Raw genomic sequence first — 26,940 nt, 5'->3', positions numbered from 1 at the left:
GGAGAACGTAAAGAAAACACGAGGAAAATCGCATCAAAATAAACAAAAAATAGCGAAAGTTCAACGAAAGAAGGCGAACATGTGTTCTTTGTCTAATTAAAATTATTTATCACATACATATATTAAAACTGAAGCGCCATATAGTTCTCAGAATATCTATATAAACATGCAAAGGTGCATTCTGCTAAAAAACTACGGTTTATTATAAAATATTAATAGAAAACTCAAAGTGCGATATAAAAATAATAACACGTGGTTCACGGCCCCCTACCCCTAATTTAAACCATTTTTCGTGAAAATATTGCAGTCTGGAAAATCAGGGAAAGCACCAGTACTTCATTGTTGGTAATCATTTTATTATCAACCCAATTTTTGCAGAACTGATCTAGATTAAAAGTTAGTCAAAGGAACCAGTTCATGGTCACAAAAAAACAACATAAATACACGTATAAATAAACCCTATTTCAAGAAAAAATATCAGTGAAAGCTTTTATAATTTTACTCTGATGGAAAGTCATGTTTTTTAATTACAGTGCTACTCAAAAAGTGTGTATGGTGCTATATTTTCTAAATCAGTGTGTTCAAAATTTACATTACTTTAAGGATAGTAAAATCCTTTTAATGCACGTCCCTTCCTCACAGCGCATTGAATCGTGCACTGAAATCCTACAAAGGTTTTCTTATGATGATAATAATAATCTAAGTGTAATTTCTCGGTGTTAAGACTCGCTTTTTTCTATTCGCTAGTGATATTTATTAATCTTACAAATACCGGTATTCCGCGAACCACTTATTCCCTTCATCTATGCTAACAAGTCTGCTAATAATTCGATGGCACAACAGATCAATTTAAACCTGGGCCTTGAAACGTATTGGAGGACCTCATTTCGAAATCCTAACAATACACTAGGAGACAATGTGTTCAAGCATCGCTTTCATACCTAAATTGATGAAAGTACTCATCTCACAAAACCATCCGGTTATATGGTGGCCCTGACTGGAACTTGAAACTGCTATTAATTCGAAATTTAGTGGGAACTGTGAATCCCCACGGATGTCGGTGAGTAACATCATTCTACGTTGATTTTTTGGGGGAATCCCCCTACATGCAAAAGGGGAGTGTAAAATTTTTCACCGTATACAGACATTTGGAGTATCAAATGATTCCAATTTGTTCAAAAGATATTGTTTTGATTGTTGTGAACAGTGACAAGATTTAAAAATGACCATCTACAAGAGATTAGCTAGCCCTACAAAAAAAAAATTACCGTTTTAAAACTGAACATGAAATATTGTGACATTGTAAAAAGTGTGAAAGTCCATCCTTCATCGGTGGAGCGATTTTTGAAAGAACACCACCAAACTGGACAACCCACTGGCTTAAAATATCGGGGACTTTTTTCCAAGGATGAAAATCATTTAAAACATTTATGTTTAGCGGATTAACACCTTTCTGCATCAAAACTTATAGACTGGCTCTTGGGCAACCATGCTGCGCCAGGGCAATTCAAAGAAGGTTAAACGGCATGGATTTGAAATTTTAAAGACCTGTAAGAAACTGCTGTTAGCACAGAAAATGTAATTTGCCAGGCGACAGTACGGTAAAAGTCATTAATCTTGGACATTGGTCGATTGAAGGAAGGTTATTTTTTCGAATAAATGTAAAGCAAATCTAATTCACGGCGGTGATAGAGAATTAAGCACCAAAATGGAGAAGCTTTTTTAGCAGTCAAACATTTGCCATATGCTATAATCTGAAGAGTCATAATACTCGTATATCATATATGTGTATATATGAACATTTTGATGCCGGGCGGCCTTGTGAATACCGAAAAGTTCAAAACATGAATAGCAGAAGTAGCTACACAATAATCCAGAAGTTATTAACCTAGGGCCCAGATATGTACAGTATGCAAAATTCGTATTGGAACACCTATGATTTTACAGAAAAATTGTTTATTCTACGAGAAAATTAAATGATTTTAGCACAATTATATTTCTAATTATTTGCATTTGAGTTAAGACACTTTTAACACATAAAAGTTTTTAAAATAACAAAACCGGTTTTTCATAATGGGCTATAGATCATTATTGTCGAAGCAAAATTCGTATTAGAACACTAATGGTGCGACACTGTACGCTTCCAGGAAATGCACAATTTGCACAGATTGTGATGTTTTAGTTAATGATCGGCTGTGTATCGAGTTAGAGAATAGTTTTAAGTATAAAAATTACATTTATTTTCCATAATTAGTTATACTATTCAAAATTTATCAAAATGGGTCGGAAGTCAACAGAGTTATCAAACGATGTTCGAAAATTAATCGTTAATTTGCATGAAAATGGGAAATCGTTCCGGGAAATAGCAACAATCGTTCAAAGAAGTCATACGACGGTTTACAACATAATCAAAATATACAAATCAAGCGGCAGGATCAATAAGAAATCGCATAATCCGAATCGAATGCTTCTGACTCGCAGACATCAGTCCTTTCTTCTCCGTCAAATTCGAAAGGATAATGCCGTAAGTGCTGTAAAGCTAGCTGCCCTCCTAGAGAAATATTGTGGAGTAACTGTAACAGCTCAAACGATTCAAAATTACATTCGCCGGCTTCAATTTCGGAGCAACGTAAGTGCAAGAAAACCTTTTATAAATACAGTAAATCGGAAAAAGCGAATTACATTCGCAAAAAGGTATTTAAATAAAAACTTCCGATTTTGGAAAAATGTAATTTTTACCGACGAATGTAAATTTAATGTTAAGTCGTCGGATGGTCGCATACGAATTTGGCGTGAACAATAATCCAGCTACACAATAGCTACACAATAATCCAGGAGTTATTAACATAGGGCCCAGATATGTAAGTATATTGTCTTAAGAGAGTCATCTCGTGTAAAGGCCGTTTTTTGGCTTTTTTAGAATTTTTTTGTGACGAACTGAATAAAGATACAAACACTAGTTTTTCACAATAGATTTATTAATATCTTGAGCGTGCATAGTAATATTTCCAGCCCGATCGCATAGTTCGTTATTGAAATACAGAGCAATTTATACACCCATCTCAAAAAAAGGTGTTTTTCTGCTGCCACGCTAGAAGACGCTGTGATCATCTTAAAGAAAAAAAGTAAACGGCATTTTAATGTCGAAACTTAACTACAGTACGCAAACTAGGATTATTAAAAAATATTAAAAGCTAAATTTTTGGTGCCGTGTTAAACTTTTTTTTTGAGATTTTGGTGTTTTTTTCACGGCTTCTTCAATGAGTAAAAAAAACTACTGAACGAATCGCAATTATCCTAGTTTGCGGACCGTAGAAATATGTTCTGAATAAATCGTGAAAATTTCAAAGAATTTCGTTGGATAGATTTTGGGCTATGGTGGCAGCCGATTTTCAACATGCAGTTTCGAGAAAAACGCATTTAAAAAGTAGAATGCAATTTTTAGCCATAAAACCTTAACTGACCATTAATCTGCTATACTTAGTCCATAAACCTTAGGTTTCTTCAAGAAACATATGTACAGCCTTGGCTTCAATTCTTGTTCTTTTAGCGAAGACATTCGGATCGATAAATACGCGCTTTATTACGACGATCGACATAAATCTGGCTTGTGACTTATCACGTGTTCAACACTATAATTTCCAAACGACTCCGAATTTCAAAAAATCACTTTCCCCATATATTCTACACTATATCTAGATGCAATTGATGCAAAAAAAAAAAATTAAATTCCGCGGATCCGACACACGGAATGACCCCCTTAACACAATTTGTTGTCGAGCAGATTGCAGTGCCACAAATTTATTTTTTGATTGTCTAGAAGATTTGAAGGATGAACTGCGAATATGATTCTTAGAGTTGCGTGCCTTGTTTACGCTAACCGTGGCCTATCAACTGTTCTGATTTTTATCAAGTGGCCTTTGCCATTAATTAAACATTAATACCGTTATTTCGTTGGCGTACGGTACGGGATGCCATCGGACGATGTCGGGAGAGGGGCTCATACACACGCAGGCTAGGTCAAAGCCGACATTGTGTACTTCAGCTTGAGACGACCACTTCATTGTCAGCAACGTGTTGAGAAGTTACTTTTGCACCGCTATTGAAGCTCGTACGCGTCTTTTATGAAGTGAGAAATGGCAGTGTGGCTAGCTGAGAGAAAGCTGAGGGCTTTTCACCCAGCTCGCGTCCGGCAACTGCTCTTACAAGGGTGTAAAGTAAGACTTGCTTTTGCGCGAAAATATGCTGACTGAACTGAGAAGGAATGAAAGGACGTCCTATCCTCAGAATACCCTTAACAGGTCCAAATAGAAGCATAGACTTAAGTTGAAATTAGTGTCCATGTTTTTCTTTTTTTTACAGTTGGTATAGAAGTTGAAAAAAGAGTACCTAGGTACTAGCACTGAGAAAGAAGGCACGTGGTCTCCAAAACGATCGTATGCGGGAAAAAATAAAAATATTTACAAGATATGGAAAAAAACCTAGTTCTCTTTTTTCAACTTCGCATAGACTTTCTTGCAAGACTTGTTTTTTTTTTATTTCCTTAAGGGTAGTTTCCAAGGTATCCCTCATAAATTCTCTACATTTAACGATTTCTGCAAATCGAAAGAAATAAAAGGTAGGCGGTTAATTGTGCCTGTAAGTGCAATTTGGTATAAAGATGTTACAAAACTCTACTTGCAGAATTTGTACTTGTTAATGGCAAGAAGAATTAAAGACGTAGAAACCAGATAAGGTCATATAAAAAATAAGGGAAATAACAGGCCCCGCACGAACTATAATGCAGCTGAAATATTGAAAAGTTGAATGATTTGCATTATCGTTTTTCCGAAAAATTGTTAGTCTAAGGGGTAAACATCCAATAATTGGTTTAATCCCTGCGAATTTTTACAAAAAGGATTAATTTACAGCTATTGAGCCAATCACAAACTTTTAATTCCTAAATACCAACTCCAAACAATATAGTTTTAAAACGAAATTTGTCAAAACTTTTGATAATTTATAATTAGTGAAGAAGATAATTAGTGAAAATGCGCTAATATTTTCGTCAAGTGTGTTTTGCAAATCTGGGTTCAGTTGACGTTTGATGAAAAAGGGGGAAGTAGGGAGGTTGCGAAGTAATAATTTCATTCACGTACCCATTTTCAGAAACTGCCTAGCCCACAAATCTGAAAAATCGCGAATCTACCAACGTTTCAAAAATACACCTAATCTAGCCGATTAGATTTTTGGTTAGCACTAAAAGGCTATACCTGGTGCATAGAGTATCTTTTCCACTTCTCCTGAAAATTCCGTAAGGTCGACTGCTCATCCGTACCCGAAATTCTAGACCCTCTTTCTGCGTCGCTCATGAGCCGTTCGTAACGACTGATCTGCACTTAGTCAAGCACTGAGCTGCGCAGCTAAACACCTTACTTTTCCACTACCGTAACTTTCTAACAACTTCGAATTTAGGAAAATTACTTTGTCAGTTCATTATATGTATGCTCTAGATTAGGTTTATGCAACAACAAAAAAAATCGATTTCTTGAAGCCGTCACACGGGATGACCATATTATCGGGTCATCCCGTGTGACGGCTGTTTTTCTAACTAGGAAAGATTCTATTAAGGGGACTTTTTACACTAAGCATTTTTTTATTGCTTACTATTATAATTCGATGGAATCAAAAATCATCTCTCGAAACTTCAAGTCGGAACTGGGAGTAGTTTTTTCGATTTTTTTGTGAAGGCAAGTCAGGAAATTTTATGCAAAAATAACAAGAAAACACAAAAACGGCACATTTTCCATATGAATTGTGCTAACACCATCTTTTCCGCATACTTTATGACATTGATCGGCAATTGATTATTAGATTTGCTTGGTCCTTTTTCTGTTTCATTCTCTAAACTTGTCTCTGAAAGACTGCATTTTGTCTCAGGAACTACTGACTTTAACTTTTTTTTTCAAAATGATAGTAATACTCATCATTGTGGCCTAATATTTCGAGATTCGTTGATATTAAGTCCTTTTTTGCGATATTTTAGATAAAAAAAACATCAGAACGATTTTGAAATAATTTTTTTAAAAGCTGCCAAAATTCTATTTTTTAACCGACCCCGTTTGTTCTAATACGGGCCATAACTGCATGTTCAAAAACCCAGGAGAAGTTGGACTAACTCTCAAAAAAGGGCTATTTCAATATCGAATACAACCCTGTGCACAACAACGAATGGGTACATCTTTTTATTCGATTTCTTTCTTCTTTATCTTTTAAATAAAAAAAAAAGCTCAGCTTTCATTTCGCAGAAATCAAGTCACTCTGCTAATTACATTTTTTTGTGTAAAAAGTGCCCTTAAGAAATCCCGAAAGTATGTAAGCGCTTTTCTCGCAAATTAACTGAAATCGTCCTTAGTACCAATCAATGGATTATGGGATCAATTGGCGTGTTTTCGCATAGTACGCTCGCAGATTAACACTCTACTTATGTATATGTCGATAGGTTTTCAAAAATCAAACATTGTATTTTCGTACAGAATACCTAAATCGGCGTGCCAGAAATCTGACGAAATGCTAGTTTTTTTACCTCTTTCAGTTGTGGGTGTCTCAAACTCCAGTGGCCATATGACTACAAATATCGGAAACACAACCTGAAGAGAAAATCGGGAGTAGAGATAAAAATTTTTATGTGAATCTATTATCCCTTCGGCTTCAACTAGCTTGTTGTGTTTTTATTCAAGACCGTAACGGTACACTACAGGACTATAGTACATTGTAGGATATAATGTGACCAGCATTGTTCTCACCCATGCTTTTTGGCCTAATATGACTCAGGTACTCATTCACAGTTGAGTAAAGTTAATATAAGACGTCTATGAAAACTCAATTGACTATTTTCGTTTTTGTCTAATTTTTCACTCGTTGCATTGAAAGAATTATTTGCGCTGCAGACTATATCACACCCTAGGGCCACTATTAGGATCCGTTTGTCTTTCGCGCTCTTGGCTATATTCTAAGGACTGCTATAAAGCTTGGCCACAGATGTTAAGTGAAAACGACAGTGAATCTGAAACGTAAATTTCATCTAGAGCCGATAAGATGGTTGCAATATTATCTGCAGCCCCGTAGGAAAATCAATAACATTGGACATAAATAGTAGGTATTTCTGTGTTCGTTTCTCCCATTATCATAATAGTTAAAGTGACCTTTGAGTACATGATGATGTATCTGGAAAATTTAACCGCAAAGCCGATTATAAACATATCACATCAACATCCCATGGTAAAAGATATTATAACACAATCTATATGCAAAATGTTTTTGTTATTTCTGCTTTTTTAACAGAACTACAACACAAACAAATTGAACACAATCAACATCCATTATTTTTTTCGGGAACTATTATATTTCCTGAAAATATTGACTCAATACTTTCTAGCACCAATGTTTATCTTATACGAAGCGTGGATATCATCAACCTAACGATTCGCATATTCATGATCATATGGTTCGTACGTTGGAACCTAGCCAATTTGAAACTAAGCCAAAGACGGAATAGACGCGGCAAGTGAACGGCTAACCGAACACTTTATCTAGAATTGAGATTTAAAAAGTCGCACGGGTTGATGTCATTCTTCTTCGCTTCTCTATTTCTTCCCGCTTGATCAGTGCTTCAGCAAAGTGTGTGTTTTGGCTAGACAACAACAGCTTCAAGTGTCGATTGGACCATATCATATGCGAATTTTTCCTTGACTGAGAATTACGAGACAAAGAGACTACAATGCACAGGGTATTCTGATTTTAAGTAGTTTATTGACTTACAATAAATAGAGAAAAATTCTGTATTTTTGACCAAAAATATTTGAGCCTATTTATCTGTCGGTGTCGTCTAGTGTGTCAGAAGAGCATCTGGCTAGAAGAGTTTTACTGTACTCAATTGTTTCCTGAAGAAAATGAAAAGAAGGGACATTAAGGATGATGCATTAGACAATCAAAATTAATTTAAATGAATAGTGGTGGAATGAAAATACAAAACATGAAAAGCGCAAATTCCAAGAATATAATTACAGGTCAAAATTAAAGCATTAATAGCTTCGAATTAGTTTAATAATAGATTATGATTTAAATAGCATCAACTCAGAGTATGGGATATACAATATCTAAGTAAAAACTCACCTCGAATTCAGGTTTCCCTTTAGTCTTATTTACAATATTTTCCAATTTATCTTTTAACCTTCCCGTTAAATGCTCTGAAGCAACATCTTCTTGCTCTGTTAGGATCATCAAGGCATCAAGAAATGTTTCAACTAGGTAGCAATACTCATCAGGAACTTCCAAATATTCTGATAGTCTTTCAATGGCTCCAAGCTTAATAAATTGTTCTGAAAGAAAAAAAAAACAAAGATTTTGATTAACAACTGGAAAAATCAAAGAAAATACTATGTGTAACAAAATTATAAAATGGAATATTCCGATGCCCCGATTCACGATAAATCAATATAAAGCCCAAGATTTAACTGACCACGATGTTCGAGAGACGTCATTAAAAATAATGGAGAAGAGAGATCAACTTTTAATTCAATAAATCCGGAATGAATTAAGCTGTTATTTTTAATATATTTGTTTTCTGTTTTTATATATACACCCATGAGATAATATGCACCAACAACAAACTTTGTTTATCTAGTCAAGCTTAATATTTCCTGCCGTCAATGATTTGATTTCGTCAGCGGAATTGAAGACTGAAAGTTGTGATTTTTAAATAAGATCATGAATAAACAGTCTAAGTTCGAGATAACTTTCATATGGAGATGTGACGCCTATTATATAGGCGACAATTATATCATATTTATTTTTGATAGGTATTATTCAATTATATAATCCGCGGGAGTTGGTCCGAATGAAATACATTTCATATGATTGCTGTGATCTTTATTAATTGGGGTAGCTCAGTGTACAAGTACAGCAGGAAATTTATTGTAAATTGACTTTGAGTTCGACCACACTTGGCGATTCGTAAAAATATTACAGAACAATAGTCCGCAGGTGGGAAATGCTGTAAAGAATAAATCACAAGTTCGTTGACATATATACATATATTATTTTCAGTATTTCGAAATATGTCAGACTACACAAAGTATAAATATGACAATAAACAGTAGAATTCCTTGATAAGACTTAAGTAGGTGTAAACTCCTCGTTAAGCAATGACCTAGTCTTTCGTTACAATTAAATTAAATGAAGGATAAATTTGGGTTCATATTGTAATCGATTATTTTTTTCAACCTCATGACGTCCTGACAACACTGCCGTGGATCTATGCGAGTGTACTCATATCTTTCTTTTAAATACTTGGAACAATTCTGCTTCATTTATTTTAATGCATGTACAAACATGAAAGAGGATGCACTTGATCTGACGGAATTGTTGAGTGAATGATATTGGTTGGGTGTGCATGAATACCCAGGCATCCATAATTTTAGAAAATTCAGTTAAATCCTTGCTTTTTTTTGTAAATGCGATTTTTAATTCCGCCTGAGGCGTTTCTAGAACCAATTGACAGTAATGAGTATAGTGTGTATGGCCGGAGAAGTATGATAATTAGAAGATAATTGTGAATATAAATAGATAATATTGTGACAAGATTGGATAGAAATTTGTGGGCTGGGAACCTGCAAATTTCCAAAGTTTCTTACAGTGCTTCGGATTGGGTCGATTATGGCATTTGCTATTGAAAACGGTTCATTGGTGTAAAGTTGTCAAATTGCTGTGATCCGCTCTACCCGAGTGCCCAAAATAAACTTTTTCTTCATTTTAAAATCAAACCGTTATCTATCAGATCCATCAAAATTCAACAGATTAAACAGAGAGAGCTGGGATTTTGCAAGGTGTATGCGTAGGCTCCCAGAAGGTGTTCAGTTTCAATTTTCTATTTTATTCAAATAGAGTGAATTTGAATGAACTCTGTTGATGATCATTCACTTGCCAATTTTTTCACGGTCCTGTTTCTTGTTAAACAGTTTTTTTAGTGCAGGCTAACTAAATTTTCTCAGATTATGATCTGTTAATAAGAAAAAATGAGTTAGAAAAACGGAAAAGGAGCAGACTTGATAGACTTGTTTTCGAGTTCAAAAATTGAGTTAGAAGAAATTTCTCAGCTCGATGCTCTTACACAGTTTACGACAACGTAGATGCGGTTTGTTCAAGAAAATCAGATAGGAATTCCCATTGGTGGGCTAATTTTTATTCAAAAACCGTTCGTAATTTACAGTGAAATGAAGCATGCACCACCATTTTCTGCTAGACAAAAATGATTTGATTATAGGAAAAATGCATAAGGGAATTCGTTCCGCTCATATTCATCAATTGCTGTCTAATTTACTTTCATGTTAACGGAAATGCGAAGAATGTACATCTGCAGAAAGGTGAAGCACACTTCGGCAGGCTGGCAACGACAACCTCCTGTGTAGAGTACCCCAGATACACCCTATGTTCACGCTATCGAAAGCTTTCTCAAATCGATGGAAAACAGGTGCACGAATACGGAATACGGGAGACCGACAAGCCCGACAGTTTTATTACGTTTGAGTGTATTGATGGCCGAAATGATTCCTTTTCTGCTTGGAGCAGCAGTGCGTATCCGCATGTTACGATGACTAGCCATATCAACATAAGAGGTTAAACCTCGCCGAATGTGATACGGTTAAGAACCGTGGTGGAGTATTCTTTCCACCTTTTCAGTTGATCGTCATCGTGGACGAGAATTATCTTACTATCGTAAGATTTTGCGACCACATGCAACCTCTTTCTTAATGCGGTATAAACTACTGAGATCATTGCGTTCTGCGGCATCTTTCGCTTCCCTGGCCTGATGAGTATTGCCTTGATCAAAAACTTCCCAGAATTACCACTTTGTAGCTGGATCGTTGGAGTCAATGGGAACCGGAGGGACATGCAGCTTTAATGATCGATATTCTCTATATATATAATATCTATATTCTTAAGTACAATATTTAAGGATATTGACATCAATTTTCGAAACGATTCGAAGTCATAGCTATTTACAGCGCTTTACCCTAATGCTCCAGCGCAGTTGTCTGCCCGGAATTGACTTATCAATGGCAAAGAACTTACCCAGCATTACCCAAAGAAAATAAGTTGGAATACCGGAAGCTCGCGCTATGGGTATAAAGGTTTTCATCTTATGTAAGAAACTTCTACGCACATTTTTCTATCCGTATATAGCTACAAATCCAAAATATTCCTTCATATTTTTCCAAACTACAAGATATGCGTACGTAGATATTATTATAACCCTAAATAAACAAACTGCCTATTATCGAATACTGTACATATCCGTGCATATATAAATTGCTCGTACTTATACTTCCGGTTTACTTCATGCACATATATAGTACGTATATTGAATACCGCTGGTTTAATGTACAAATTATGTATCTGGATTAACTACCCACACATGTCTGTGTAGAGTAATTAATATTGATATACAAATGACCAAAAAACTTAAAACTAAAATGTGGCTTTGTGACTCCCGGTTCATATGAGCTTACTTTGATGTGGTATTGACGAATTGATATGAAATAATGACACCATACACGTTGTAGAATGCACGAAATTCACAACAGATGGCAAAGTTCCAACCTCTATAACTTCGTTAGTAATAGTTGGATTTTTTTCAAATGTGACGAAATTGTGCCTTATGTCGTCCTTTATACAAATGCAATACAATTTTCTACTTCTAGAATGAACTTTAAGAGGGTTTTCGGCTAAATTTCTAAAATATGCTAATATACTTCTATTAACTTTATTCATGCAGATATCGAAACGGGGTGTATTTTGAGGCCTAGATTTCGGTTAGAAACAGCACTGTGATTTTTTTCAGATTTTTCGGTTCTGGGTTCTGGGAACGAGACTTGTTACACCTTTTGTCGGTTATATTTTGAGCCCTCACTCCCCTACGTTTTGCGCGATATCAAAGGGGAGTTTCGAAAAGTACTGATTGAGCCCTTTTATTTGATATCCCACATGACTACTTTCTGTGAAAAAAAAAAAAAATTCTACCCTCCATTCACATGTATGAGGAGTTCCCCTTTAAACTTAACACAAAGTGGTACAATTTGCTATATGTAAAGGGAACATCAGACCACAGGCTGTCACAAATTTTCATGACAATCGGTCCAGCCGTTTCCGAATAAATCGGGTGTGTCCGAAAGACAGACAGACATCGAATCGATTTTTGTTTCACATAAAACCTTAAAAATACTAAAATAGCATGGTCCCGAGTCTCCTATCCACTTAATAGCGGACCGGACTAGTTGGAAAGCAACTTACTTCCACGGTTGTGGTCCACGGACCCCTCAGTTTTGGGCAAACCCTTGCTGCTTCCAGGGCAGAGGTGAGGCAACGTCCAATGAGTTGCCTGTGTCCTGGACGCAACAGTAAGTTTACACATATAATGCTTTTCCTGCCAATTTACGAATAAAAGGCTACTTGAAAGATGTATTGACAGATTTACGCAAAATAACAACGACAACTTCGAACAACAAATTACTTCAAAAAATCTTCCATTTAATAATTTGTCTTTGATTGGAGATGGTCACTTCATTTCGTAGTCGTTTCGTAGTGTTCAGATTGCTTGCAAATGCATGTCGTTATTCCAACATGCAATTGTAATGCAAGAAAATTTAGGAAAGCTGTAAGCGAAGGACAGTACTCGCCGCGGCATGTTGGTAAGGGGTCGCTACACATTTTGGTCAAAGATTGACATTTTTTTTCACATAATAAAACTCTTTCTAAATATTTTGCAATTTGTTTCATGCAAATCTGAGCTGTAGAACGCTATAAACAGCAAAAAAAGTGCAAACAAAATCTTAATCAGGTTCGACACAAGCACTTTTGACAAGAGCGGTGTTCACAACGGATATAAGTCAAATTTCAGGTTATTTGTTTATAATTGAGTGTAAATTATCGACTAAAACTAAGCAATTTTAACCGCAGACTAGTTAATGTTTTTAGGGTTAGGTTATTAAAATCGATTCCCTGTCTGTCTATCTGTCATATGCACTTTTCTCCAAAATGGCTAAATCGATCTGAACGAAATATGGTGGACATATTGAAACTATGAAATCTCACGCATACAGTAAGTGACATAAATTTACGGGGGGTTTAAAGGAGGGGTCCCGATACATGCACAGGGAGATGTAAATTTTTTTTTCTTCGAATAATGTTTCGATTAATACTTTCCGATGATGATATTAGTTTTGGCATAAATTGTAAATGCGCACAAAGTGAGACAAGACAAATTTTCCCAACCCAAAAATCTGAAAAAATCAGGATGATGCGCTTATATAAAATCTAGCCCCAAAGTATTCCCCATACTAATACTATATTACCAACTTTTAGAAATTGACTGAAAACCCTCGCTAAAGTTCATCCTATCGCACATACGCCTGCCCAGTTTCATGAAAATCAAGCTTTTAATGTCAAAGTTATAGCAGTTTAAACTTATGAATTTCGCGCGAATTTACTGCATCTTAAGCCATGCAAATAAGATGCTGACGTTATAATTAACGAGAATAATTGACATTCGAATGAAATATTGAAATTCCATTCATGAAGCATTTACTTCTGCTCCGATCCGAACGAAATTTGGTGGACAGATGGAAACATTGGATTTACGTGGAGTTTAAAGGGTGTGAAGAGGGAATGTAAATTTTTTTTCACCGGATATAGTCATAGGGGTATCAAATGAAAGAATCAATTAGTACTTTTTGAAACTGATATTAGTTTTGATGTATTGATTGTAAAGTACTCAAGTAAGGAGTCAAAATGTGGTGCGCTTATATGAAATCTAAGCCCCAAAATATATCTCATTCCGATATCTGTGAAAATAAATTTACTAATAGCATATTACCAATTTTTAGAAAATTGGCTAGAAAATCCCTTAAATTCATCTTACAAGTACTAAATTTTGCATCAGCATAGAGGACAATATGGTAGCGGTTGACTGCTATCAATACAGTGCTTTCCAGATCCAATTATTTGTGTAAATGGCATTTTAAACAATAGCAGGCAATTCAATTTTTAACTATGAACACACGGAACTATCATGCACTCATCATTTTTCACATAGGGAAACATAAAAACTTTTATACTTGAAGCGCCTAGCTTCCGGTACACACTGAAGATGAAACCACCAAGGCAAGCCTTGAAGTCGGCGGGCGGAACTTTTCATTCAGCACCACAGTTGCGTTCTGCGCAACATCATTGGTGTTGGTTCCCAATTGCGTGATGGTGTTGTGCTTCTGGCCGCGATTAATATAGAAATTTTCCAGTTTGGTGTCAAAACCAATCATAGAAGACGCCGATCTCAATAATATTGAAATGACACTTTATCAATTTTGTATTGTATTTATGTATTTATGTTTTGGTTGTTTACAGCTGGCTGCTTATGGATTCGCACGCATAGGAGTCTTATAGAAACACGATATACAATACATTAAGATTTGCGCAGAACGTAGAAAAACAAAAAAAAAATCTTAATAAAAATCGATAAAAAGTAGCTTAATTTTTGAATTTTTTTGTTCAAATATTAGTGAAAACAACTTCTCTTTCTTTCAATATGTTTCACTACTAGTTGTTAATGTGCTCAAAAATTTTGAAAACAATTGCTCCAGATGTCAAGGAGAAATGTTCTTTTTCTAGATGGAAAATTCTCCATAAGGACAACGACATGTAGGGACCGCCTTAAAATAAAACTTGAATATTTGCGAGAACTTATTTGCGATCTTAACATTTTACGCATAATTGACTATATTTCCAATTTTGTAACGATCTCAAGGTCAGGAAACTACTTAATTATATAATATTCCGTGAAACATGCAGTGCGTTGAGTAAAATTGTACAGCAAAATTAAGGTTAAAAAGAGGAATTCTGTTTTAAATTTTGCATTTTATTAAGATACAATACAGAGGCTTTTTCGTCATCATATCAAACTGGTATCCAATCTCCCTTGCTACGAATAATGGCTTCAAACCTTTTTCCATACTTTGCACTAAATTTTCTGAATAGTCATCACTAAACTGTTTCCATATTCGTTTCAACGTTACTTCCAGATGTCGAGCCTTCATCCCTCTTAACTTAAGCTTCATCAACACTCAAACATTTTCCATCGGATTGGCGTCTGGGTTTTGAGCAGGTCAATTTAATAATATAATGCCATTTTCCTGTTTTCAACGGATACACAACTGACTGCAATGTTTGGGATCGTTATCCTCTTGCAAAATCGAGTCTCTCGAATTCGTTCCATACAACGATCCGGCAGACTTTAACAATAATTTCTGGTATAATTTCACCATAAACTCTGCGTCCACAATTCTGGTGAAAGTATGAAGTTTACCGAATCCTTGCTGAGGGAAGCATCCGTAAACATCAACTTTTGCTAGATGTTTAAACGTCCGTTGCAATATCGTTTCCCCCTTTTTTTGGCCAAGCTCGATTCCAGCAACTACTAATTGTAAAACACAATTCGTCTATAAACATTACATTGCTTCAATCACGGTCGATATTTTCCTTGGACCAACTTACATTAGCACGTTGGGGAGTGCCGTCTTCACGTACTCGAGGAGGGCGATCAGACCCGAGTTTGCAAGGGACTCATCTGAAGTGGCTCTTGCCACGAAGCCTCACCGGAGGTTATCTGGTATCATGGGAACCGGGATGGGCCTCTGAGAGCATATGCTCGAGAAGAATTCCTGGAGGATGTGTTCTCGCCCCGGTTATTTGCGGTTGGCCCCTTAGTGGAAGTTTCATGGTGGTTGTGGTTATGCCTACACCGCGGGCAGAGCTCCTTGGAGCTCAAGCGTGGAGTTGCGCTGTACAACTCGGGTACCGTACCCCTTAGTTGCGGCAGAGGTGTTAGATAGGCCTTGCATCCACTGGTATGAATGCTGATCCTGCACTCAGTATAAACCAGTACCGCTGTGCCAGTCATGGTCAGATTGTGGTCCCCAAATCAATCCGTGACCGAAGAAGATCGTGGGATTATGCCTACATGGCAGGTACTCACGTTAAACCCCCAAGACACTCTCATGGATAAACTTACACGTTATTCGATGTGCTTCCCTGACAGTGAAGGTTTTCTCGTCGTACTCTTGTGAGAAATATCAGATTCTGAAAGTTTTTTCTTGGTTGTGTGTAATGACAATGTTCTTTTCCGTAATTTTTCCCTTGCTGTACGCAAAGGTAATCTTGGAAACTTCATGAACAAAACGACCATGGCTTTGTTCTGGGCTTCAGTGATAACCCCACCTGGCCCCTTTCTAGGTATAGAATCGATTTCGTCATCAATTTCAAACCTTCTGACCAATTTCGTTACGAATGTCCTAGTGTCTAGTTACCTGTGCTAGGCTCATTTTTGGGCCCTATTTATGATTGACGAGAAATACCTTCTGGAAGCGCGTGTACTTGGTGCTCATTCTCTGGCTGAAATGAAAATGCAATTGCGATCTTGCTTTTATACTGGAGGATTTAAATCCTGATTACCTCCTCACTATCTTCATAAAATAAGGAAATTATGGTGTACACGATCTTAATGAACACTTTGTAGTATTCGGGGCGTTTTCAAAGGAACAAAAAAAGACACGAAAAACGAAATTCACGTGACGTTAAAACCAGAGTTCAGAAAAATGACGATTTACGGCTACATCAGCTAGAAAAGCACATAATGCTCTACAATAAAGGACCCCTTAGCCATAATTAAAACAAACTCTTCAAATAAATAATTCTTAAGTACTTACCCCTTACTGCATTATGATCTTTGGACAAAGCTCCAATCAGGAATGCTGATTTCACCATTATCTTTTCTTCCCCTGATCCTAAGCAGCCCAAAATACACTCTAATCCTCCGATCTCTATCAGTGCAGCCAAACAAGGCTCATAACTGCGTACCATACACGATAATGCGTGCATCGCCTTCACTGCCACAGATTGTTCATCCGACAGCAGTTCCACCAATTTCGGTATGATGTTAATCTCCAAAAAATGTTTCTGGCAATAAATATTATTCTGGCACATCACAGCAATGAGCGAGGCAGCGGCTGCTCTGACTTCGGAAAGATCTGACTTCAAGCAGTCGACAACTACCCCGGTGCCTCCGATTTTCACGAAGTTATCTGCGAAATCGATATTTTCTGCATAGTCCTCTACTATTTGCAAAGCATCAACACGTTCTTCAGAAGAAGCATCACTTTTATTCAGCACTTCCAGAGCCTTCTCGAATTCTTCAATAACGTCTACGGTCATGGATTTCAGGGCGTCCTCCAGGAACTTTTTGCGCTGTAATTTGTTGTGATATAAAGATGTCATCATTTGGACTTATATATGATTAATAAATACCTCTGGGTCCATCTGCTGCCATTGTGATTCATGGGGAGCATCCTCATTCCTGGTGTATTGCATTGCGAATCGCAGCAAACCCTTGAATATCGAGAATTATCAATTTTCATCAATGAATTTGTGAATATTTCTGAATACGTACTTGTAGGTTTTTCGGTAGGCGTTCTTCGTCGCTCATTTCGTAGATATCACTTTTCACGAATTATAAATGACTCAATAAAGCGGAGTTCTTGAATGTAAACTGAAAACTCGCTAGGCTTCCTCGCCGCCTGTGTCGAAATATGAAGTCAAAATAGAGTGAAGCGTGGTAGCTTTGAATTGATCAACTTCAATTGACGGGTCGAACGTCAACTAGAACTTTCCATTCAAACATAACCAAAGAAAACAATCAGCGGCAAACGACGTTAGTGCAATTGTTTTCCAAGATTTCTATATAAATAACATTGAAAATATTATTGAGTGTTACCCAAAGTTTACTCCCACCCGTGTGTAAGTGATATAGACCAAAAAAATGGCGGGATATGATGCACAAGGAGACGGTCCGGGCTTTGTTGGAATTCGGTTTTGCCAGGAATGGTATGAATTGATTGTTTGATATCTAAAAGTCCTTGCAGTGAATATTTTCTACTATCTGTTACCCTAGCAACAACATGCTTTACCCCAAAGAAGACAAGGAGAATAAAATCCTGATGTACGCATGTAGAAATTGTGACTACAAACAGGAGGCAGATTCGAATTGTATTTATGTTAACAAAATTATGCACGAAATCGAGTGAGTATTGCTTCTGTTTTCGGTGTTCACTAAAATTTGAAGATCTATTAAGATATTTTAATTATTCTCTCTTTCCAGTGAACTTACACACATAGTGCCGGATGTAATCTCAGACCCAACTCTCCCGCGTACCGAGGACCATGCATGTCCAAAGTGTGGTCACCGGGAAGCTGTATTCTTCCAAGCCCAGACACGACGAGCTGAAGAAGAAATGAGATTGTACTACGTCTGTACAAATCAAAATTGTACTCATCGCTGGACAGAATGAATGCTGTATTTTCTTAACTTGGGTGTATTATTTAATAAGACGGAACTTGTAATAAAACAAAAACAATCATATAAATAGCTTCTTTGAAATGGCTGAATACAGTGCCACCAAATCCCATACGATCTCATTTTCATCATTAGTAAAGATAGTGAACTTTAACTAAATATTTTGATATTTAAAGTTTTGTTGCAAACCCTAAGTGATGTGTGTATTTACTTGGGATTCAGGATTCTGATTTGCTTGATAATAACAACAAGGAGGTTATCGTTAGAGTATAGAGCAAATATGAGTCAATGCTGTTTAAAAGTATAGGGATCCTCTCATTATAGCGTATGTGTTGAAATTAGCGGAAAGAAATTCATAATTATCATATTCTATTATTGGGATCTGCTTGCCTGCTAATAATGTGTTAGGGGCCAGTGGATCTGGCGGGGGGATGAGCCGAAGCAACACCTCGGGGATCGCTCCCTGCACTGGAGAAGGTGCTAATAGAACCCCAAGCCAAGATGGAATAGCATACGCCGCGGGCTGCATGAGCAATGGGGAACTCTGAGTGCCACCTTCAGTTTCAAATTAGACCCTTACTTACAGGGTGGACATTCTTCCCGGACCAAGACATGGACTCAATTATCAAAAAAACAAACAAATCGACGAGAGAAGAAGAGATGGTGATGTCAGGCGCATCATCGGAAGACGAACTACTGGCATCCAGCCAGGAGGCAGTAGCCGTCGAGAGCAGTAAAATCGGTTCAAGCCGTAGCACCGCTTTGCTGAAAGAAACCGCGGAGACCTCCCCGAACGAGGCGACAGACGGACTAGTCGTTTCCGGCGTGGAATCCACTGCCGTAAAGTTGGGCGTAGCGAATACCAGACATAGTATCCTAACCCGACACCCTCGACGTCGGGGGATTTCTAAAAAGTAGAAACCGACAAGAACGTCGATCGCTGGAAACCGGCTAAGAAGCGAAGGTCCACCGGTGTCCTTCTCAAGAGCCGGTACCAGAAGGCCATGGATATCCTCAGGAAGATTGCTAAGAATAAGGAGGCCGGTACTGTCGACCAGTGGGATGAAAAAGGGCTCGCTAAATACCAGGCGATTGTTGAGGAATATAACAGCAAACGCCTGGCTGACGAGCAGAAGGCGAAGCGCATCCCTCTCAAACGCAATCGATCTCGAGATCAGGTCGAACAAGAACACAATCGGAGCAGAGTGGGCAGGAACAGCTAGCTCACGAACCATGAACTGCGAAACGCTTCAGCGACATGGCCAGGAGCCACTTATGAGTGGCGCTGGTGATGGCAATTCCGCTAGCGGCAAACTAGGCCCGGAGGTGTGGATTAGTGTAGAGGCCAGACTGTGGAGATGGTCACTGAGCATTTCCTGGACGCCAAAGGCAAATACACGAGATCTATCCCATATTTCGAGTCCTCTAAGGTGGTCCGTGGGTTCCAGGTTATAGCTTGCGAGGACCAATTCTTCAGGGATTTTTTCGGTTTGTGCGTCGTTTAGATTAGCGACGCCTGGGAGGGCGTAACGCTCAAAGTTATCCCCTACGCTCAAAGTTATGAGATCCCCGGTCGCATCTGGTTGTCGAAGATCTGCATGAATAAGGACAAGTTCGTCCAACCCCTGGGTAGTTATCTAGGAGGAGCAACCTCATACAAAAGGCCAAACTATTCTACTCCGTATAATCGGGGAGTGCCGGGAGGTACTGGAAAAGGTAGACTATAAAAAGCGGTTCGTAGTCAAGAACGCAAAGATGAAAGTGTTCCGTTCTGCAAAACCGGACGACGACCCGGATCCAATCGACGCACACTGGGGCCTTTATAGGGCACTCGTGCTCAAAACTTCAAAACCATTTTTTTTCGTGTTAGAACCTTATTGTAAATAATAAATAATGGGATAACAGCATGGATAAACTATAAAAAGACGTAATTTCGCATTATATATGTGTATTTAACATAAAACGCAAAAATTTGAAACCATAAATGTGAATGACCTTAGAACATTTAGCATATTTTCAAATCTTGGTTCAATTGTGAAATATAGTATTCTGTCAAGGGAAAGTCGCACCGCGTCCTTGAATAAATATTAAGATAAGGATCATTTCAATAAAACATGATTATAATCAAACAAAAAAAAAATAGGAATGTATATTTATTTGCATTGGATTGATTTTATAGCCAATAACAAAATTTGGAATCTGATTAGGTGGACTCATCAGAATCCGTGATTTGAAGGTCTTGTACCGACGTTGAAACTGAATTATCCAAATCCACCATTAACATATCACAAACCTCCCTATCGAATGATTTTCTCTTTGGAGTTTGTAGTTTTTGTAGGTTGTAATCAAGGGGTCAGAAGAAATTAAGAGTTTATTGAAAGTATCTGTAATATTGTGAAGCCTTGAAGTCTTTTGGCTAAAATGTTCCCTGTAGGCCTTAAAATCTTTGTTTCGGGTTTCTTGTGCTTCCTCGCTATTGATAACAATGCGTGCGAAATAATTGTTGGGCTGTGAATTAAAATCGTATGCACAGTCGGACTTATGTTGTTCCATGGATATAATCGTATGTATAATTTGGCCGTTTCTAAACAATAAATTTATTTATATTGAAACCACTTGAAATTATTTGTAGAATCATGTAAAATCGTCTAATAAGTTCTTTATCAACTCCAGAAATAGTTGCGGATTCTTCAAAATTTTCAAAAAACTTCCTGGCTACAATCCCATCATGACTGCTACCGTATCCAGAGTTTGATTCATCGATTATTAGCGACATTTTTTTTCCTAAATGTTCCTTGAAGAATTTTCTTTTTCGTTGTTTTGAACAATATCTATGGTTTATGATTTTGTGATTCGCCAAGATTTAATGGGTAACTTATATGCTAGTTGCAGTAAAAATTCACTGAAATACCAAACGGCAAGAAGCCATCATCGACACTTCTGGATAAGATTTGTTGTCAGTTGTTAGAATTTTAGCATAAATAGCATCGTAGTGAAGATTTAGTTTCATTGAAGACATTGCATTGGGGTCTACCATCGTGAATATGGTTTTGTGTGCCACAGAGAGTTCTTTATTATCGATCGTTATTGTCGTAAAGTTTTGATACGAATTTTGTTTGTACTGCGTGTGACTGGAACTACCGAATCCGAATCCGATGGATCTAAACTTTTAATGACATCTTTTTGAGCTGACAGTAGCCGACAGGCAGTACGGTCTAAAATTGATTGTAATGATACCTCAGCTTCACTTTCTTTTAATGAAATGTTTCCTAGCTAACATTTTAATTTTTCATTTTGGACAAGTTTGTAAGGTGGGAATATTTACTTTGCATAACTTCGGATTACGTTATATTGTTTTTTGGATAACTCAGCTTCAATTATCATAGACAGGACATCAATTGCAAATATGTTGACTTTTGGGCATATTTATCTTTTATATGTGTTTGAGCAAATCCAAGAATTTTGGTTACTTTCTTGACCACGTCTGCTTCAAATTTTTTACCCCTCGCCCTCAATTGCATTTGCATAGCATAAGCTAAAACATCCGGGTGATTTCCAGCTCGCAAAGCTGCTGTTTTCCTGCGTTTCGTCTAATCGCTACTTGCTTGGAAACTAATGGCGGCCAACTGCACCTCTTGAATTTCGGTTGGTTTGAATACGAAGGACACTTCTAGCCATTTCTTTTCTGTTTGAAGAAATCTGTCTTTATGTCTATTGCAAATTATCCACTTTAATTTTAATTACGTTTTAAAAATTTTTAAAGTTATGATGTGCGGATTCAGGCAGGACTTCCATGCATCTTCAAACTTTTTATCAAATTGTGTTTGTCTAGTTTGGAAAAATATTTTGCACATTTTCTTCCTTGTGATGGAAATTTGAGTGCAAGCATCGTCTAAATAGAGCAAAAACGCTGCACAAACTTTAAATTTATTTTTTTCAATTTTTAAATTTTGCGCAAGGGGATTTCACTTTTTCTTTCACATTTAATTTATTTGGACCTTCTATTGTAACACTACATTGGCAGATTTGAAATCCTCTTGCGCGAAATTGAAATATTCACATTCAAAAATAAAATTGACTGGTCAGATTTGAATGCAAATTTCTCCCTAGTTTCGTCATTAAAATTGCTTTTTTGTATTTTAATATATTACATACCATTACTAGAAGTCGCCATAGTAATTTGGAGCAGAACTTGTAAAAGATAAGAAACTGACGAATATTTGCTTTTGCTACTTCGAATATATAATAATAATAATCGTTGGCGCAACAATCCATATTGGATCAGGGCCTTGAAGTGTGTTAGAGTACTTCAATTCCAGACCGTAACGGTACACTAGGAGGCAATGTGGTCAGCATTGCGCTCGCCCGAGATTATTACCCTGATTTGACTCAGGTACTCATTCACAGCTGAGTCGACTGATATCCGACGTCAAATCACGATGCAAATTCCACTGCCACCAGTGAGATTTGAACCGCGACCTTCTGTATGATAGCCTAGTGCTCTAACCACTGAGCTATCCGGACACTTCGAATATATGTAATAATTAAGTCTAATACCAGTGGGAAATAACAAGGACTAAAAATGGTGAAAGTAAATAATTGAGACTAAACCTCTTTACTTGATGATTTGCCGAAATGTTTACATTGTTTGAGTCATATAATAAATTCAAAATAACGTCAAATTAAAATTGAGGTTTTGAGCGCTATTTCCGAAGAAAAGGCCCCAGTGCGACGTCGCCAACGAGCTGTTGGAGAAGATGAAAGTCGACGGTCCGACGAGAACTGACGCAAGTAGATCATGCTGAGGGTAACGCCGATAAATCTGCTGCACTCGGGGTGCGCCTCGACCAATCTGCTTGTCTTCTCCTAGAGGAAGGCGTCGACAATGCACTAATACAGGCTCCAAAGCACATATTATAATTTATTCCACGGCATAGGCGACGGTGATCAGGACAGACCTAGAGCATGTATCCTCGCGAGGAAGAGTCTGCACGCTTTCCTATATACGGACCTGAGTTCACCTAGTCACGGTCAAACTGGAGCAGGCGGTAGCAGAGAACGTGTATATTTCCTCGGCTTATATGGCTCACGACCGATCAGCTTCGCCAGAAGAACTGACGAGCACCATAGCAACAAAGAGGGCAAACCTGTTAATAGACTGCGAATCTAATGCAAGGCATACATTTTGGGGCAGCGCAACGAGAGAGGTAAGTCATTCTTTGATTTTATTATTAATACAAATTTATCGGTGTGTAACTGGAGCAATACACTAGCCTTCCATTTTCCCAGCTCAAAGAACTGTGACTGTTTGGAGGAGGATATCCGTGATATTACCCTAACCGACAATGAGTTTCTTAGGGTAGAGAACTGGAGAGTGTCTGACCAAAAATCCTTCTCAGATCACAGTTGGATACTTTTCAGTCTAGATTTCGCAGCAGAGGCCTCCAAACCCTTCAAAGACCCCAGAAGGATCGACTGTAGGAAGTTGGGTCAAGTAATCAAGATCAAACTCTCCGGTGCGCAAATTGGTAGGTCTTGGTTGGACTATAGTCAGAACATCGAAAGCACGAGCGTATGCGCCAGCCTCAGTAAAATTTTGTCTAAGGTAGATAGGAGCCCATCCTTTCTTAAAAACTCGGAAGGCTTCTGGGCGGAATTTTCTGGTGAAACCTTGGAGCTGCTGGTTCAGACACGCTTTCCCGCCAGTGAGAAGGACTATGAGTCAGAGTCTTGCTTGGAAGGGGTGCAGCCACCCCAGCCATATGAGACTATCAAAACGGTAATTACTGAGGATAAGATCGGCTGGGCTGTAAACAGATTCTCCGCATATAAATATCCACATCCAGATGGTATAATGCCAGCCATACTAGGGAAGCAGCAGGGAAGGGTTTTGCCGTGGCTTGTCGATATTTACCGGAGCTGTATCTCTTTAGGATACGTACCAGTCTTGGAGATGCGCACAAGTGGTTTTCATACGGATAGGCGCGGTGATGATTCCGCGAAGGGCTTTCTACCAACCAGCCCCATCCCTTTCATGTTGAAGACCCTAGAGTGCGTCCTTGACATCCACTTAAGGGCGATTATGGAGAAAACGCCTTTCTCTAATTTTCAGTATGCCTGCCTAAAAGGTAAAAGTTAGTACCAACGCCGTCAAGGAAGCCCTGACCAGTATTGCATTGGAGGGATATTTTACATATTGGATTATATCCATGCTAAATAACTAAAAACTAGGATAATCCAGTCGCATCTGGGAGGCAACCACTTGACCAGAGCTGTGAACAGAGGCACGCCCCAGGATGGCTGGATCCAAAGCTAAACTGGAGATTGAACATAGAACTGAGGGCTGTGCTAAGAAGGCCTGTATAGCCTTCTATGTCTGCAAGAGAACCTTTGCGAAGAAATGGGGGAAATCCGGGCGAGGATGGTTCTCTGGATGTACACAGGTATGGTGCGTCCAATCCTAACGTATGGTTGCAGCCTTTGAGCAAAATGTACAATAGAGCGGAGCTTAAAAAGATTCAAAGAACCGCGTGTGCGGGTGCCACTGGGGCTGCATCTCCTCTCTCTAGACCTCCACATTCGATATGTTGCAGCGTGTAGTGTCGTCAGACAGCTCTGCTGAGCCCGGATGCTGGACAGCGATGCCTTACGCCCATAGTAACGAAGTATCTGGGGAAATCTTGGCATTCCCCACGGACTATGCTACACGGAAGTTGAACTTCACGAGAAACTTTGCTGTGGATTTTCCAATCAGAGCCGGCGGCGTATTGCAAGGCGATGACACGGTATTCTTCATCGACGGATCAAAGATTGTCTGCGGAGCTGGCACGGGGGTTGTCTCGAAAACACAGAGTGTATCCGGTACTGGCGATACTGGAAGCCTGTCGATGGCTGGGGCATGATAAGGCTCGGATCATGCCTCAACCATGTAACGTAGAGATTCTGACCGACAGCTAAGTGGCCATTAAGGCCTTGTACTCAGCGACGGCATCTTTCAAGCTGGTGGAACAGTACAGGAATGCGCTGAACAGTCTGGGTGGCAGGATCATAGGAACATAGAAGGGAATGAGCGGACTGGCGGATTGGTTAGGCGGGGCTCTGCTCTTGGCAGTCCTTCGGCGAATCTACTCGCACTACTTAACAACCGCGGAACTCAGGTGACGAAATCTCATCACCTGTGCAAAGTCAAGGACGATTTAGCCCGCTTATAACAAAATTCGGTTCGCCCTTTTTGTCAAAGGAGGACACTAGTACCGCATTAACTCAATTTTGTCGATAGTTGCCTCCGAATTTTCCCTTGAGCCATTAATAAAGCTTCTCTTGTTCGGAAATATGCGACGCGGCAGGCTTCGATTTTGTTGTTCTACCAGTAGTTGTGTTGTCTTTTATGAGCAGCCGCTTTCTGAGCGTACTCACGTATGTCATGTCCACCCCAAGCTCCTTCTTCTGAAAGTGTACCAGGTCCCACCATTGGCGTCTAGCTTAATGAATGTTTCTAGTAGAACACGTCGTCTCATATTCGCAGTCCGGTTGCTTCCTTCCAGAGTCCACCTCAGCATCTGCTGCAATGGTTGAAGTTGATTTGTGACTGCGATTTTCTTTGAGGCTTGCAACGTGTCGATTATCCACACAGTGTGCGATTTGAACCAGGTCCACAGTCCTTGTCAATACAAGCCTCCACTCCGTATCTCCCACATTGCTACACATAACCCAGCTTAGTCGTACTAAGGCTGCTACCAGTAGTTCGAGTTCTCCTTTCAATAATAGGCTGATAATGGCGTACAGAAGGTTTTTCGCTGCCTCTTGAAGTCCGATGAGATTGAACTTCTTTTCCAAGGTTTCGAAAACCCTTGCAGACTATAGATATATTCGGTCTGCTAGCTCTTATGTCCCTTTTCAGTCCGAAGGACTTTCCAATTCGAATCAAGAATTTGTACGTGATTACATACATAAGTTTTCATTTCTAAGACCGCCTAATGCCACTTACATTATCTCCCAAATTAATGAGTTCCCAGTCTTCCTTCAGTCTCCTGTGAATATCAGCGTATGACCCTTCACAGCGTTCGGAGATGATAATAAGCTCCGGTCGTATTCTCTTCCGATCGGCCGGGAGCCCGCTTGCCCAGTACCTTCGATACACTTTTACCAGTGATATGAGTGTACATTTAACTTGTAGCCTTCTATCATTTGTGTGTAAGCTGTTTTGGCGAATATTCGTATTCTAGATGCTGTAAAAATTTGTATTCATTATATTACTTTAATTACCTACACTTCTCTGGCTCTGTTGGCTGACAAATTCACTTTCAATCAACTTGTAACTCAAGCCAGGCAATTTTTTATACGAGAAATGGACATTTGAGGATTATTTCGCTACCACTCTGGTAGATGAGACATATTGGATTTATAATTTTCAAATTAAAGCCGCAAAATACACTGTTAGTTAGTTTATATTTGAAGACAAAACAAATCTAAAGTATGGTAACTCTGCACAGTCTCCGATT

General features: G+C 38.4%; 2 protein-coding genes and 1 long non-coding RNA gene across 4 annotated transcripts; 2 read left to right on the top strand and 1 right to left on the bottom strand.

Annotated features, from left to right (window-relative positions):
- Positions 1-7,592: 7,592 nt before the first annotated feature.
- LOC119654047 (hsp70-binding protein 1) lies at positions 7,593-17,719 on the bottom strand. Of its 2 annotated transcripts, XR_005249787.1 has the most exons (6): positions 17,537-17,719; positions 17,395-17,475; positions 16,797-17,334; positions 8,155-8,360; positions 7,801-7,922; positions 7,593-7,731 (listed from the first exon to the last, which is right to left on the bottom strand). XR_005249787.1 is itself a non-coding variant. In XM_038059211.1 (5 exons), exons 1-5 carry the CDS (start codon positions 17,570-17,572, stop codon positions 7,851-7,853), a joined length of 933 nt encoding a protein of 310 aa, XP_037915139.1. In that variant the 5' UTR covers positions 17,573-17,719; the 3' UTR covers positions 7,772-7,850. The 2 variants fall into 2 exon arrangements, 1 of the variants encoding a protein (XP_037915139.1); XM_038059211.1 differs by lacking the exon at positions 7,593-7,731 and having other exon boundaries at positions 7,772-7,922.
- LOC119654065 lies at positions 7,639-14,519 on the top strand. The gene is made up of 2 exons (XR_005249788.1): positions 7,639-7,768; positions 14,440-14,519. It is a non-coding gene; the product is annotated as an uncharacterized LOC119654065 (long non-coding RNA).
- A 26-nt stretch (positions 17,720-17,745) lies between the features above and the next one.
- On the top strand, positions 17,746-18,509 carry LOC119654054 (DNA-directed RNA polymerase II subunit RPB9). Its single transcript, XM_038059221.1, has 3 exons — positions 17,746-17,970; positions 18,038-18,166; positions 18,245-18,509. Exons 1-3 carry the CDS (start codon positions 17,906-17,908, stop codon positions 18,432-18,434), a joined length of 384 nt encoding a protein of 127 aa, XP_037915149.1. The 5' UTR covers positions 17,746-17,905; the 3' UTR covers positions 18,435-18,509.
- The last annotated feature ends 8,431 nt before the right edge of the window (positions 18,510-26,940 follow it).

This window comes from Hermetia illucens, chromosome 1, assembly GCF_905115235.1.
Source record: "Hermetia illucens chromosome 1, iHerIll2.2.curated.20191125, whole genome shotgun sequence".
Taxonomy (NCBI): domain Eukaryota; kingdom Metazoa; phylum Arthropoda; class Insecta; order Diptera; family Stratiomyidae; genus Hermetia; species Hermetia illucens.
Note: the sequence above shows the minus strand (reverse complement) of the source record. Positions and strands in the feature narration are given on the sequence as shown.

Bases quoted from the DNA above. Each gene is read 5' to 3' on its own strand.
- LOC119654054 (XM_038059221.1), top strand. From the start codon at position 17,906: ATGGCGGGATATGATGCACAAGGAGACGGTCCGGGCTTTGTTGGAATT. The intron at 17,971-18,037 runs GTATGAATTGAT...CTGTTACCCTAG, and splicing joins ATTCGGTTTTGCCAGGAATG to CAACAACATGCTTTACCCCA. The intron at 18,167-18,244 runs GTGAGTATTGCT...CTCTCTTTCCAG, and splicing joins AAAATTATGCACGAAATCGA to TGAACTTACACACATAGTGC.
- LOC119654047 (XM_038059211.1), bottom strand. From the start codon at position 17,572: ATGAGCGACGAAGAACGCCTACCGAAAAACCTACAA. The intron at 17,335-17,394 runs GTATTTATTAAT...AACAAATTACAG, and splicing joins GGCAGCAGATGGACCCAGAG to CGCAAAAAGTTCCTGGAGGA. The intron at 8,361-16,796 runs GTAAGTACTTAA...TTTTTCTTTCAG, and splicing joins AGATCATAATGCAGTAAGGG to AACAATTTATTAAGCTTGGA.